Source organism: Dermacentor albipictus, chromosome 5 (genome assembly GCF_038994185.2).
Source record: "Dermacentor albipictus isolate Rhodes 1998 colony chromosome 5, USDA_Dalb.pri_finalv2, whole genome shotgun sequence".
Classification (NCBI taxonomy): domain Eukaryota; kingdom Metazoa; phylum Arthropoda; class Arachnida; order Ixodida; family Ixodidae; genus Dermacentor; species Dermacentor albipictus.
In genome coordinates, this window is record NC_091825.1 from 82,526,637 (window position 1) to 82,538,815 (window position 12,179).

The 12,179-nt window shown below is 49.3% G+C and overlaps 1 protein-coding gene across 1 annotated transcript in view; it reads left to right on the plus strand.

Moving 5' to 3' along the window:
- Positions 1-12,179, plus strand: part of LOC135910778 (uncharacterized) — a 233,975-nt gene that overhangs the window by 16,820 nt on the left and 204,976 nt on the right. The window contains exons 9-10 of the mRNA XM_070538487.1: positions 644-813; positions 11,864-12,167. Of these exons, the coding sequence (XP_070394588.1) occupies positions 644-813; positions 11,864-12,167 (474 nt within the window). The remainder of the gene's footprint in view (positions 1-643; positions 814-11,863; positions 12,168-12,179) is intronic.

A 12,179-nucleotide genomic window follows, 5' to 3' on the forward strand; every position in this document is an offset into this window, starting at 1 on the left:
CTTTTGTTCAGTTTTTAATTACGCATTATCAGTGTATATACGTCATATCAGGTGAGGAGCTTTGGCGCTTTTTCCTGACGTTGCGTGACACACAAGCGATGGTGGGGGTGTGGGTGGCCTGAAAAAAGTTTGACCAATCGTGGAAAGCTGATCGTACAAATGAAATAGAAAAATGGCTTTACATCATAGCGCCCTGGTTTTGGGATGAAATCTGAGCGTCTGTGCAAATTTTACGGGTGATCCTGATGACGGTGCTCCTCCAAAGGGACTGCAGCTGGCTCGGCTCTCTTGCAGAGGTGAAGGGCAGATGCGCTGCGTTTTTTGTGGGTGGAGCGGGTACTGTATTCTTAGGTTGTCACCAACTATACTACCGACATCCTATGTCACCGACTGTTCAATAGAAACATGTTCATAGGATGTCTTTAAACTTCCTACCAATTTCCTATGAACATTTATCTTTATACACCCTAGTAACATTCTTGCAAAAGAGAAATGGTCATATATTTCCTGTTAACTTCCTACCAACACCCAAAACCGCTCATTGAAATGATGGTGCACGTGATACTAACCGAACTACAATTCCCCAAGTTGTTGCTTTGCGCGAGTCGCATGGCGAGCACACACTCTGCTGGCTACACCGCAGAGCCCACCCCCGGTCCCGGGCCTCCGCGCCCCGGCGGACTCGCCAAGACTCGAAGCCGCGGCAGTACTGGCGGTGCCCCATCACTGGCCAGCGGGGTGACGCAACCAGCCACGCTGTACGACCCGGCAGAGCTACGTAGCCCGAGCGGCCTCGAGGACTTGCAGGAGCAGGTAGTATCATGTAGTATTGCCTCCTGTACGCACAAACGGTCAAGAATGGCACCGCCGAGCGGCGCTGTCACACCGGCGTGAGAGCGCCGCGCGCGGGGCGGAATTCAACTAGCGGGTGTATACACCTCTCCCATCTCTCGTTTACACCGCCTTGATTGCCTGTTGCACTGCGCGTGTTTGGGCACGTTTCGTACCGCGCGCGCTGTGTGCATGCGTGTGAGCGGACGTTCTATTCAAGGTACGATGTACACGCTTGTATTTGCCTTTAAGAAGATTGGTGCGCTTGACGATTATTTTCATGGTTGCAATGCGGCGAAAGGGCAGCGTCTGCTTTGCCATGTAAGTAACGATGAGCAAGCAATAGGAAACGACATCGTATGTGCCGCCGGAAAAATCGTCGGCACATACGATGCGTGTTAGCTTAAGTCATTTTTGCAATAGCCCTCAAAATGTTTGCTACAAATCTGTGTTGGCACTGTTGGCGACAACGAACTTCCATCGACACTGCGCGGAAATATACAAAACATGTCGCATAGCACAAATAAGACATATGCCCCCAACTTTAACTAGTACGTCCCTTACAATATAGAATGTAGGCAGCAGCATAAATAGCTTGGCCATTTCTTAACAGTGGTCAAGAGACGGAAGTTGAAAGTATTAATAGTCATTTCTGCTCCAGCAATGCGGGCACGACGAAGACGCGGGCGTTTATTGCTTAGTAACTCAGGGGACCAATTGCAATGCATGCTCACTGACCTGGAGAGGCAAAGCAGAAGAGTGGGTCTAAAAATTAATCTGCAGAAAACTAAGGTAATGCTTAACAGTCTCGGGAGAGAACAGCAATTTACAATAGGCAGCGAGGCACTGGAAGTCGTAAGGGAATACATCTACTTAGGGCAGGTAGTGACGGCGTATCCGGATCATGAGACGGAAATAATCAGAAGAATAAGAATGGGCTGGGGTGCGTTTGGCAGGCATGCCCAAATAATGAACAGCAGGTTGCCATTATCCCTCAAGAGAAAAGTATATAATAGCTGTGTCTTACCAGTACTCACCTACGGGGCAGAAACCTGGAGGCTTACGAAAAGGGTTCTACTCAAATTGAGGACGACACAACGAGCTATGGAAAGAAGAATGATAGGTGTAACGTTAAGGGATAAGAAAAGAGCAGATTGGGTGAGGGAACAAACGCGAGTTAATGACATCTTAGTTGAAATCAAGAAAAAGAAATGGGCATGGGCAGGACATGTAATGAGGAGGGAAGATAACCGATGGTCATTAAGGGTTACGGACTGGATCCCAAGGGAAGGGAAGCGTAGCAGGGGGCGGCAGAAAGTTAGGTGGGCGGATGAGATTAAGAAGTTTGCAGGCACGGCATGGCCACAATTAGTACATGACCGGGGTTGTTGGAGAAGCATGGGAGAGGCCTTTGCCCTGCAGTGGGCGCAACCAGGCTGATGATGATGATGATGATGATGAAGTTGATCGGTCGCTGCAGAGGGGATGAAGGAATGGACTCCGGTCATGTTCAATGCATCATGCACATATTTAATTTCTCGGCACGCGTAAACTCCGGCCACTGCTAGCGCATGCAACACAAATGGTTTCCATACTTGGGCAGCGCACACAAAAAATAATCACGAGAAAGAAGGCAGGACAAGCGCTGGTCTAACAACTGAAAGGTTTTATTTGGATAAAAGAATTATGTGCCCAGTAATCATGAAATTCATGTGGAGAACATGTAAAAACTGTCATACGCTCTCGAATGATCAATGGACGAGATCGCTTCGTTTGCCACTTGTTTGCTTACTTTGTCCGGGGCACTGCAATAATCCATGTCGTTAACTGCTTTTTTTCGTACCATTTTTTTCGTGAATCGGCACAATTTCACTGGTGACATCAAGAATTTCGTGTTTACATTGCTGTTGTGACAGTTAACAACAGTCATACGAAGAGGCGCCGTCGCTAATAGGAGACGTTTCGCGCTCAGCGCAAGCTATGCGTGGGCGCAACCTTGAAGGGAAGCGGTGGAAATGTACACCCGTGGGAGGTGAAAGCGTTCTCCCAGGGGGAGACACGAGCGCTGGCGTCTAGGATGTAACTTGGCGTGCGGACGTGTATAAAAATAGTAATAATGTTCGTCGACTCACTCCAGCGAGTAGAGAACAGGACAGAATTTGCAACGAAAAATTACTAGAGGGAACGTTGTCCCTACGGTGCCTACGGGAGCTGCACGTGTGACTTCGACGCGCCGTGGTGCATTGCGCAGTGACAAAACTAGCAACGAGGCAAAAAAGTTTGAGTAATAGATGGAGTGAAGAAAAGATAGGAGGGAGTGACACGGGGCCACATTGGAACTCAGCCACCTCTCACCCCTCAAAAAGGTGGAGAAAAAAAAAATGAAGCTATGTATGTGGCCCTCTTAATGGCACAATGCACCTCCAACATGGCTCAGCTGAGCGTTGCACTATCTTTGGGATCAACCCAGGTATAAGGAATGATTGACGCCTTGCTTGACCGACACACCTACATGACGGTCGACGCCAAGCGCAAGCAAAACATCACCACATAGGCACGAAATTGTTCGTGATATTCACGGACGCCACAACGTCCCAAACTATCAGTGGAACAACCTCTTCGGGGATCTGGGCAGCGATCATCACATTGTTGAGACAACGATTGACACCCCATCCAGAGGACCCAGAAAAATGACGTACGTCGACTGGGACAAGTTCCGCGAGTTCAGACACGTACGCCGAACAGGCAAAGAATCAATGGAACAATGGACGTCGCAACTAAAGGCCGACATTAAGGCGGCCACAAAAGAAATAGAGACAGATCTTCCCGTTCAAAGCATGGACAGCCGACTGGCCCACATGCTCGAAGCCAAACAATCGCTCACCAGGAGATGGAAAGAACAAAGACACAATCGACGGCTCAGGAAAAGAATTTCTTCCCTCAACCGGCTGATTGCAGAATATTGCACGCAACTATCTAACCAGCAATGGAACGAGGTGTGCGACGCCGCGGACGGCCGCATCAACAGCGGGACGACGTGGCACCTGCTCAAACATCTTTTAGATAGAACCAAAACCAAAGCGGACCAGGGTCGTACGCTGAACAAGATCATGCACGAGGAACTCAAAATTACTACGGAAAATGAGCTCATTGACCGACTCGCCGACAAGTACCTCCCGCTGGCCAAAAATGTTAGAGGCACGACCGCCGATGCATATCGCGGCAAAGCCATCCCAGAGCTTGATCGGGACTTCTCAACCGAAGAGATATGCACGGCGCTTCAGAACCTAAACAGCAAGTCAGCGCCGGGGCCGGATGGCGTAACTAACAAGGCACTTAGAAACCTCGACGAAACCTCAATCGAAACCCTCACAGAGGAAATCAACAACATCTGGAGGGATGGAGCACTACCAGAAGACTGGAAAACGGCCCTTATCGTGCTCATCCCAAAGCCTGGCAAGGCGCCCAGCATCAATAACCTCAGACCTATCTCGCTGACGTCTTGCGTCGGCAAGGTAGCCGAGCACGCGGTCCTAAACAGGCTCTCGAAACATCTCGAAGATAAAGATGTCTACCCCGCAGCAATGATCGGCTTTAGACCCGGGCTATCCGCCCAAGACGCCATGAAGCTCCTCAAGCATCAGATCATTGACGCAGACACGAGATACGCGAGAGTAATCCTAGGGCTAGACCTCGAAAAGGCATTCGATAATTTATCACATGACTACATACTCGACACGATCTCCAACCTCGACCTCGGCGCGAGACTCTACGCTTATACAAAATCATTCCTGAGTGACAGAACGGCCACCCTCCGTCTAGGGGAAATCAAGTCCCAGAAATACAAACTCGGAGGCAGGGGCACCCCGCAAGGTTCTGTCATCTCTCCGACGCTTTTTAACCTTGCGCTAGCCGGCCTAGGCAAGAAATTGGATCAAATCGAGAACGTCAAATACACGATATACGCCGATGACGTAACGCTCTGGGTCTCCGGAGGTAGCCTGGGATCAATTGAAAGCGCTCTGCAGGAAGCGATCGACGTGATCGAGGAATACCTCGCTCCCACTGGCCTGCGATGTTCGCGTGCGAAGTCGGAGCCCCTCGTCTACAAACCATCGAGGAGCGGTCCCAAACCAAAGAACGAAATCAGAGACACACACGTCGTTACTCTAAGAACAAAAGACGGAGGAACCATTCCACACGTCAGCAAAATCAGAGTCCTTGGGATGTTCATTGAGAGCAACGGCTCTAACGCAGCTACAGTGGAGAAGATCGTGACAAAGTCTAATAATGCCTTGAATCTCATACGACGCGTAGCCAACAGACAACACGGCCTTAAGGAAGAAAATCTCCTCAAGCTAACACACGCCTTTGCGCTATGCCACTTCACCTACGAGGCGGCCATGCACAGATGGAAGGTAGCGGAGAAGGACAAACTCAATGTACAACTGAGGAAGCTGGTCAAACTAGCGCTGGGAATCCCCAAGAACACCGAGACAGAGCTCCTGCTGCAACTGGGGGTACACAACACACTTGAAGAAATCGCCGAAGCTCAAGAACGGGCTCAATGGACAAGACTCTCTGGAACCAAACCGGGTAGAGAAATCCTAGCCAAACTAGGCCATCACACCACAGCAATCGAGAATCTACATCAAAGCGTTCCGACGGGCACACGCAACTCCTACACGGTTCGCCCACTACCGCGGAACACGAACCCCACGCACCATCAACCCAGAAGGCTGGCACGCGGATCGTTCATCCTGCGCGAAATACGTGATAAGAAAATCCTAGCCTGTTTCGTTGACGCGGCACAGTACACAACCAGGAAGGCCTTCGTTGCCACCACGATCAATAAGCAAGGTCAAGTGAGAAACGCTCTCACAGTCAAGACCCACAAGTCCGAGATAGCAGAACAGGCTGCCATCGCAATCGCGCTCACAGACCCGACCACCAGCGATTCACGCTCGGCCGTCAAAGCCTTTCAGAAAGGAACAGGTGCAAGACAAGCACTACAAATAATCAATCGATCCGCACCGCTGCAGCATCACACCATCTGCTGGTTCCCGGCACACCTCGGAGAGATCGAAAACGCCCCTCGCAATCTCAATGAGATGGCTCACAGGAGCGCGCGAGACCTAATCTTCCGCGACGCCACCTATTCTGGTCGTGACCATCCCAGCGAGAATCGGGACCCTCCCTCCACATATAACGAGATCATAAAGCACTTTTATCTAGACTGCAGAATATACAGCACACCTCACAATAAGCTCACCAGGCCTGAAGCCCTGACGTTCAGAATGCTTCAAACAAACACGTACCCCACGCAGAACAGACTACATCACTACATGCCTGACCTATACAAAACATCATATTGCGAAAATTGCCATAGCACACTAGACGTACATTACTTGCTCTGGCCGTGTGGTCGGACCCACGCAAACAAGGATCAAGACTCTGCCAGGCTACAAGACGCATTACGCAGCACGGACCTGGCGGAGCAGCTCTGGGCCGTCCAGCGAGCCCACGATGCGGCCAGGGAGTTACAACTCCCGGTCCCAACGTGGGAGTAGCCCGCTCTATGGGACCTTGCGCCCCGTAGCTCGCAGGACCTTTCTATAAAGTTACTCCATCCATCCATCCACGCTCTAACATGGGCTCATGCGCGTATGCAATATATACACCCAGACAGAGAGCCCCGGTCACCCAAACATCTGGACCATTTTACACTCATGCGCACAATGATGTGCACCTACTGACGCGTGCCTAAGCCTCCTCAGATACTTTATTTCGGCATACGGCAGGCGCGTTCACGTGGTTCCATGGAACCGCAATTACTACAGTGTGACGGAGTCGTGCTGTCGCGTCGCTTGTCGCTGTCACCTGAATATCGCGTGCGAGTGGTTGCCGCCAGTAAGTGTGCACAACGGTGGATGTTTCCTTTCAAAATGTACGCACTGGCTGGCGACTTTGCCGAGAAACCAACACGTTTCGCGCAATGTGTTAGACTGTGCGATCAGTCACAGTGTGGACTACTTTGTGGGTACATATTTCTCATTGGAGCAGACTGCGTCTTGTACATGAAGGAATAGGTAGACAGTAAACAGGAAAAGAAGAAATGTTCGCGGAGGATATGCTTAAATGGCGGATACGCTTAACTTACTGAAGGCAGGTCTTGTACGTGATTAGTTCTTCAACCGAAAAGCATTATATTAATCACACAGCTGAAGTGGTGGTACACGAGGCTCAGACGTTTGCGATGTGCTGTTTCATTCCCAACCCGCAAAATTTTTCATTCCCAACCAACTAAACAAACAAGTAATATTAATCAAACGAGACTGAACGTCGGCCGGCAGGCGACAGGACGAAGGACACACTTTAATAAACGGATTTGAAAACAAACTATTGTAGAGGCCCTGAATCAAACCTCTGGCTTGGTGAAATAACATAGTCCGCGGCTAGCATACGCTGCTGTCAACATCTCAGCGAAATTTTGCTGTCGTACACGGTGCGTGGAGCTCGCAAGTGGATCACGAATTAACCTTTCTCTCGAACGCTCTCTTTTCAACAGCAGGCCCTGTCCTCACTCTCTTTTAGACGCACTATTTCGTCATTCCCTTAGACGCCAACTATTGGCCGATAGCTGACATCGAGCTGCGGTCGGCTACATGGCGGTCGGATGCAGGCCCGAGTCCACTGGCTAAGCGCACTGCGGTTCGCTGAGGACAACCGCGCTTGGCGTATGCTTAGCGCGTCGATACATCAAAGGCAGAATTCATGGCGTCTACGTCAACATCCAAAATGAAATTTGAACTGCGCACCACGGTGACATTTAGAAGGCGGAGTGTTTTGGGGACGCCACTCTGGGCCATAGCCTTCGCAGTGCAAAGCATTGAAGAAGGAACGGGAGCACAGTGGAGGCCGTGTTTGATTGTCAATAACTCCGCATTCTGCTGAATGCATTGAAGTACTTTTTGCGGCAAGGTATTTCTGAAATAGCCCATTTTCACTTAAAATGTATTTCTCCACTTCGATAAAAAGTGTTTCAGGGCCCCTTTAAGGTACGTTAGACTTACGGACAATAATTCTGTCAGAGTAAATGGGAAGCCTTTCTTTTGTTTTCTACACAGAGTACAATTTGTTTCAGCCGCGACCCACGTGAAAGTAACTCGTGGGTTACGACGAAATGCATGGTGCCACGGGTTGAATTCCACGCTATGGCTGCCGTGTTTCAACAGGAGTGGAATGCGAAAACTCCGTAGATGTATGCTCAGAACTCAATCAAGGCTGAGGTTAATCCACAGCCTTCTGCGACTATACGATGCCCGTCACCGCCATGGTGTAGCTTTCAGAGGCGCAAAGTCCCATCATTTCAATTAGTTATGCTCTTTCTCTGCAGCGAAGCACTTTCTCCCCGCACCATAAAAGGCACCTAAAACGAAGACGTACAAAGAGGGAACGTAAGACGCATGCACCGGAAGCAATATGACGTAATAGCGACCAGGCGGAAAATAACATAACTTTGTTGTTGAGTATCCAAAATGCAGGTCATTGCCGTGCCTGTGCCGTTTCCTGACAGAAAAGTTGCTATGTGGTCCGCATGGTGATTTCATCGATTGCGCAGCATCTAGTTGTCTTAACAATTTCGTAAGAACTTCCATTCGGTGTTGTTAATACTAGATGCATTTACAGACAAATGTAGACAATTAGGTACAGATGTTACGACCTAGATGTTAAGAACTAGATGCAGTCAAAAGTGTCCCGCTTAAGGCTGCTCAGCACGTCCGTCAAGCGTCTGCGTTGATAGCTGGAGAACTGCTGCTCGTTTAATGGTGCTTTGTGGGTGGTGTGCAGGCAAGGTGATGAGTATGTTGATTAATTTGGTCATCTGTGGGAAATTGTAAAAATCTTCGTTAATTTCTTGTGGAAGCATTTCGTAGGGTTGGAAGAACTAGGCAAGATTTCTTCTGGGCGGACACAGTTGAAATGTTGGAAGAACATATGCAGATTAGGACTGTAGCTTTACGGTCCTTGAAAAACTTGGTCACGTACTGTATCGATACAAAATTATCAATGTCGCGCTTATGGAAGCGCCTAGCAGAGGGTTTGGCAAATCGAAAAAAAAAATCATTGCCCTTCCATTCTGTGAAGAAGGACGACCAGCGAAGCTGTGTATGTGGGCCCCTTAATGGCGAACTGGACCTTCGCCGTGGGTCGGCCCTGCATTGCACTATATTCGGGACCGGCCCACGTATGGGGAGCGCTTAACGCCTGCCTCCCCCGCCGCGGGCCGGCGCGGCCTTGTACAACCATCGGGATGAGCCCACATATGAGGAGTTTTGTGTGCACACACAGACACGATCCCGGGGACACGAACCCTTAATAGCTTCTGTGTAAAACTGGTTATGTCGTTATGTTACTTACTTACTTAAACTATTAATTAATTAATGAAGACGACGAACGTGGGAGCAGTGGCGCGAGGGCGTTCGTGAGGTAGCATCAGGGGGCGCCAACGAGCCAGCTGTGGAAGCACACGACGACGCTGGTTTTGTGTCTACACACGGACACGGTCCCGGGGGAACTAGCCCTTAACAGCTTCGCTATGAAAAGAAAGGGAAGAAAGTTGACAGAGAAATACGGGGCATTAAAAAATTTCGTAGGAATAGAGTGCGCACATTCGAGATCATGTTTGTACAGCTTAAAAGTCTTGGCGTAACTGTGGAGCCACAAGAAACAATATGCTTCGGAAGCGGCGAGAACGCATTCTTAGCCATAGAAATTATGGTTCGGTAAGAACCAGGGCAATGACCACCAAATTGACCGCTCACCAAATTGATCGCTCAATGCGCATGTCTTCGTGCATATGCCACGTATGCACTGTTCGCGCGGATTTGGCACCTATAATACGCACATGCAAGTGATTTGTATCCGCAATAAAGAACTGAAATAGTTCACTAAACGTCCATCGAGTAACACGCCATGAACGCGCGGATCGTTCTTGACTAGGGGGGGAAACACCGTGCTTGCTTTGCGTGCGGCAAAGGCGTGTGTGACTTTTCTTTTCGAGACACACGGATTAAAGGAGCACTCACATGTATTTTCGAAGTTTTAGACACTCTGCTACAAGGTAAATATACCTGGTAGCGAAGCTTCCATAGGAGCCCATACGTTCAAAACATGGCGGTCCATCGCCGGCTCATGGGGCTTAGCGCCATCTGTATGTTGTGGAAACACTTCCGGCGGAAGAAAAAATAACATGACGCCATGTCCGTTAAAAGCAGAAGTGACGTGATTTTGTTTTCGAAGGCGCGAAATTTGTTTTGTTGTTCTTCCTTTGGAGCTATATATTCAAATGCCCCGCCATTCGACTTGATGGGCGTTTCGAGCTTTCAGCGTGGAAAGCGATGCAGGAAAAGGCCAGCCGTACGGTTGTCGAAATCGCATCCCTGCACAGAACATACTTTCTTTGGAGGCCGACGAAAGCTTTAGGTGTAGAGTGCCGATCCTATTGTCGGATGCCAAGCCCGTCGGCCAGCGCAGTCGCACGAAAACAACTACACAATTATCTGGCGGTCGTAACTCACTACTTTAGACTGAACAGATTAAGAAGCAATGAAGCTACCCGCGTCACCAATTTTAGACAAACTTCGACAAGCAAGAAAGCACAAATTGTGAGGGGGGCGTATTTCAACAGGTGATATGAGATCGCCTTTCTGCCCTTTTCAAGACGTGCATTGCACTTCGAGTGATAGTGGCGTCAACGCCCCCTGTAGCGATGGGCGCTGAAAAGAAATGCATTTGTTAATAATAATGAAATTAAACGTATTTTTTTAACTCATCCCGAATATATAAAATTGACTAGGAATTTTATTTTCGTTTAATGAATCTAATTGTGTCTCGTTTGAATTAAAAACGCGCTTTTCTTTCCCAGTGTTTGTTCCCTCCAAACATAGTCGCGCTTCAATCGCTGCTCCCATAACCCCCCATGCTCATGTCGATGACAATCTGTACTGAACCGCTTCGCGACCTATTTGGATCGACCTTGCTCTGCTACAGGTGTCGCGCATGAGGAATGATGGCACTTACTAAATGGGAAATTTGGGAAGCACTTATAAGATAGCTTTATCTGACACTAAATTTGTTCTAAAAATGACAGGGTTTGCGTCATAGCCGACATCGCGACGTCATGAGAGATTTAAATTTGCTGACATCCTGTAACAATAAGGCTATGCATGATAGCGTTTTCATAGAGAGATACAACAAGTGTGCTGCACGCATTTATTATGGCTGCGCTTGCGTGTGACAACCATAAGAAGCGCAGGCACGGTGCGCGCTAACTTACATGGTGACGTCATAATTAATCAACCCTCCTGGGTATTGGAAACGAAACTGGTTAAAGAAATCAATGTAACAAGCATGTGACGCCCCCTCGGGCATAGTCTTCGTTGACCCGCCATGCCCGGTAGGCAACGTTGGGCACCGCACCCAGTAAACACCGACGAGCACAGCTGCTCGGCGGTCAGTCATCGTTCGTCCCCACTACGCTGCAGAGCATCCGTCTAACGGAGGGTGCCTCGAGCCCTACCTTGTTCACGAACCCGGACGGATCATGACAATCAAGCATTGCAGTAAATTTTTTAGGACGGTCATATGCTTTACCTCTTCGTCTATTGTTTAGAGGGCCCGGGCTTTCGATTGCGGTAAAAAAATATGAAAAGTTGGAAAGATGCCGTCAGTACTGCTTTTCAATACTACATGACGGAACTAACTTCACCTTTGTTACTGAAGGAGAAGTTATACTGTTACTGAAACACAAGGACCTTTGTTAAAGTGTGTCGTTTCTTTTTTTGCTTTTCTTGTTTCTTCTTCCATGAATGATTGTTTTCGCACCGAGCTTTTTAATATCGTTCCCGGAAATTATTTATTGAATCCTTCGCCCTAATAATACGGAGTGTCATGCCAGGCATTTCGCCACGCTATAGCCTCTCCAGCTATCCTTGACATCCCTCTCCTGCACCCCTGCCCCCCCTCGCAGAGCGGCTACGCCATGCACGTGGTGCCCAACCTGGGGCGGATCTCGTACACTTTGCACAAGTCTTCGTCGAACGCTGAGATGCCAGGGGCGAGCAGCTCTCGCGAGCGGTGGATCCCCTCCTCATCCAGCTTCGAGGCGATGCAGATCGAAGAGCTCGGATGCGGCTTGGGTCCGCCCCACATGAGGCACTTCGAGGAGACTGCCCGTTACGATCCGCGCCGCTTGGTCCTTCCCACAGAACCCGACCTGGTCGCCGACGAAGGCCACGATCTCGAATGCCCAGCTAAGGACCAGCCGGAGCAGTGTAAGCGGTTTC